Genomic DNA, 3727 nt, shown 5'->3' with positions numbered 1-3727 from the left:
TCTCCCAGTGGAGCTGCATGGACAGAGCTTACTTCTTTCAGCAACAACGTGTGTCCGTATGCACAGACATGCCAAGTAGGGAAGCTCACCCGAGATTTGATGTCCAGGTTTTTACTGGAGGCTGGTCATGAAGGTGGCTGATCTTGGTCTCCAGCCGATCCACAGGTCAAGCTGGTACCTCAGGGCCCAGGGTCCTCACCTAAATCACAGTGTTAGCATAGACTATTTGGTGTAGCCCAAGGCCCAGGTACACAAAGACAGTCTTAGCAGGCAGGATGTTCCAAGGCTTAGAGATCACCTCCCGGCTGGGCAAGTGCCAAGCCTTTCTTGGGTAAGGTTAATCCTTTAATGCACAGGTAGGGTACAGGAGGATGCTAGGTGAGTCTGTTTCAAAACTTGACTCTCTCCTTACAGGGTTACTTTCTCATGTTTTGGTGGAAGTCAAGAAGATACCAGTGGAAGAGGGGCCGTGCACCATAATCCCTTGTGTATTTGAATTTCCCAAAGAATCCCCGAGCAATTCAATGACCATGGGCCACTGGCTGAACAAAAACATCAGCTCCCCTGCAGCTGCAGATGAACCCAATGCTACTGTAGATGACAACGCCAAGGACAGATTCCACATTCTTGGGAAACCTAAAGGCCAAGACTGTACTCTGCTGATCCGTGGCATACTCAAAAGGGACAGCGTGACGTACTTACTCTATGCAGATCCAGGAGAAGAAAAGAGTGCTTTCCTGAGGGAGAGTATCAAACTCTCCATGTCAGGTGACATTCCAGCTCATGCAATAAGTGGTTGAGAAAGAAGGAAATCCAAAAGGGGTTATGGTAATTGTGGTGGTTTTTACTTCACCAGACACTGGGCTTTACAAACCGTGGGTATTTAGTTTTTACAATAATGCAACAAGATAGGTACAGTTGGTAATTTATTTTTCCAAATAGAAATGGTGAAGAGAGGAGAAGTGACTCGCTCAGTAGCACCCAACCAGTAAGGGATTGAGGGGAGATGATCACAGATGGGGCTGGGAAGGGGCAGAGCCTAAGCGGAGAGTTGGGCTGGGGGGAGGGAGACAGAGTAGGAACTTTAGTCTAGTCTAGTCTGGGAGGTAAGGGATCACCAGCAATGTAGATCCTCAGAAAATCCACTCGCCCTCAGTCTTGGAAAACCAGAGTTCAGGTTCATGCTCTACCACCTTAAGTAAGCCTCTTCGGTTTGCTCACCTGGTCCATGGGGTGTGCCCCTTTCACACAGAGAAAGGAAATCTATTTGTGAAATACAGTGACAGGCCTAAATAACAGTTGCAGCCAGGCAACACTGTAGAGTAGGGGCAAGAACCTTGGACCAAGATTCATCAGAATGTAACTTACTATCAAAAAGAGGGTTTCTGATTTCCCACTGTATCCCCAGTGTTCAATAAATATAAATCTTTGTAAAAAAAAAAAAAGAAAGAAAGAAAACACCCAACAATAACAACCCCAGGTTCCATAGATTGTTGGGAAGGTGGGGGTTTTCCAAGGAAGCTAACGGGTGGGGAAGCACTTCGCAACCTGGAAACGCTGTGCAGCAGTGAAGTGTCCATGAGGGTTCCTTGTCCCCATCTCCTCCTCTCTTCTGTAGACCTGACTCAAAACCCAGAGCTCCACATCCCAGAGATTCTTGCAGCTGGGAAGCCTGTGACCTTGAACTGTACCATCAAAGATACCTGTGAAGAAACCAAAGCCCTCTTCCTCTCCTGGAAAGGGCCCGCCATGTCCTCCACCTCAGGCATCTCCAGCAACTCTCCTTCCTTGGTGCTGCACCTCACCCCAAAGCCTGAAGACCAAGGCACCACCCTCAGATGTTACTTGAACTTCTCCCTAGCTGACTTGACCAGAAGTAGCATGGCCAACCTCCAAGCAAACTGTGAGTGCTGGTGGGCACAGGCAGGAGCCTGTGTGTGGGAGACATGGTGGGCCCAAGAGAAAGCCCTGGGTTGCTGTGGGAAGAAGGCTGGGGAGCATCACGTCCTCCCCTGACCTCTGGGGCTGAGAGGCCAGGGGTGAGAGCTCACCCAGAGTCTGAGGCAGAGGAGGAGAATTGCTCAGAGTCCCCTCCGGACTTCCAGAAAGTCTTTCTGAAGCTCCCTGTGAATAGCAAACGAGGAGAAGCCTGGGTCCTGGAGGAAGTGGGGAGGAAGAGTCGGGATTCCTTGCTGACTCCTGACCCTCCCTCCCCACAGCACCTGCCAGGCTGTTCGACTCCTCCTGCTCCTTGGAGAAGATGCTGCAGTGCAGCTGTTCCTTCCAGGGGACCCCCACACCCTTCGTGCGGTGGTGGGTGGGAGGTGCCCTTGTGGATGTGAACAGCATGGACAACATCCGCCGGGTGACCTCCACCACACGTGCCCCGTGGGCCAACAGCACCATCAGCCTCCTCGGGGAGCCAGAAATAGTCACGAGACTTCGCTGTGAGGGGAAGAACCGACATGGAATCCACACTTCCAGGATCTTCCTGGTGCCAGGCGAGCATACAGGGGCCTAGTGACTGACTGAGTCAGGAAGACGGTGCACAGGAGGGGGATGAGGATGGGCACAGGGCCAAGGGAAAGGGTAGAGTTGTAGCTCAGACTTCCAAGCCTCCGGTGAAAAACCACTCTCCCTTCTCTCTGATTCCAGATAAGAATTCCGTTTCCAGAGTGTTCATGAAAGGCCTGATCCAGGGCATCGTGTATGGAGCCATCGCAGTCGCACTGTTGCTCTTCTTCCTTGTCCTCCTCGTGTGAGTATCGAAGTTCAAACCCATCCGCAAGCCTTTCCCAATGTCTGCTACGTTTATCAATGTTATTTCCTTCCTTGTACTTTCTTCCAGTTTGTTCTGCTTTGTCTGCCTTTTGCAAATGGACTCTTATATCGTTAACTCTCAGCCATTCTTCTTTTCCAATATTTGTGTTTAAGGCTATAAACTTCCCTCTAAGCACAACTTTAGCTGCATCTTACAAATTTTAATACAAGTCATTTTATGATCATTTGGTAAAATACTATTTCTAATTTTCATTGTGATTTTTGACCCCATGAGGTTTTCTAAAAGGCAGATCCATATTTTCCAATAGTCCTCTTTTTCTTATTTCTAGCTTAAATCCAAGAAGGTCAGAAAATATACTACACATGATTTCAATTCTTTGTATTCTTTGTGGCATATATTTTGCTTAGTTTTTATAAATATTTCATGTAGGCTCGAAAAGAATGTGTATTCTACACTTGTTGAATGAAGTATATTTGTGTGTATGTGTATATACATACAGACATATATATTCTTTGAATTGAATTCATGAATCAGGCTGTTTAACTCTCTATTTACACTGATTTATTTGCCCACTTGCTCTAATGATAAGAGAGATGTGTTTTAAAAATCCCACAATGATTGTAGATTTGTCTGTTTCTTCTTGAAATTCTGTCAGTTTTTGCTTTATATATCTTGAGGCATGTCATTAGTTTCAAGTCTGTTTAAAAATGTGTACATCTTCCTGATGTCAGACACTGTTTTTCTTCTTCATTCTTGCTTAAAAGTCCATTTTGCCAGATATTAGTACAGCTCCACTAGCTTTTTTTTTTTCTTATCACATCTGCTTTCAATCTGAGACCTTAAGATTTATATATATGTTTTATAAACAGCATATACTTTGACTTTTTTCAGTCTGGTAATCTTTTCATTGGATTTAAGTGAATTTACTTAATATAATTAGTATTG

The 3727-nt window shown here is 46.1% G+C and overlaps 1 protein-coding gene across 1 annotated transcript in view; it reads left to right on the top strand.

Annotated features, from left to right (window-relative positions):
* Nucleotides 1-530: 530 nt before the first annotated feature.
* Nucleotides 531-3727, top strand: part of LOC105809253 (sialic acid-binding Ig-like lectin 5) — a 6201-nt gene continuing 3004 nt past the window's right edge. Inside the window, exons 1-4 of the mRNA XM_012643005.1 lie at nt 531-768; nt 1619-1903; nt 2220-2501; nt 2656-2758. Of these exons, the coding sequence (XP_012498459.1) occupies nt 531-768; nt 1619-1903; nt 2220-2501; nt 2656-2758 (908 nt within the window). The remainder of the gene's footprint in view (nt 769-1618; nt 1904-2219; nt 2502-2655; nt 2759-3727) is intronic.

Source organism: Propithecus coquereli, unplaced genomic scaffold, assembly GCF_000956105.1.
Source record: "Propithecus coquereli isolate 6110/MARCELLA unplaced genomic scaffold, Pcoq_1.0 Scaffold193, whole genome shotgun sequence".
NCBI lineage: Eukaryota > Metazoa > Chordata > Mammalia > Primates > Indriidae > Propithecus > Propithecus coquereli.
This window is presented reverse-complemented; position numbering and strand designations above follow the sequence as displayed.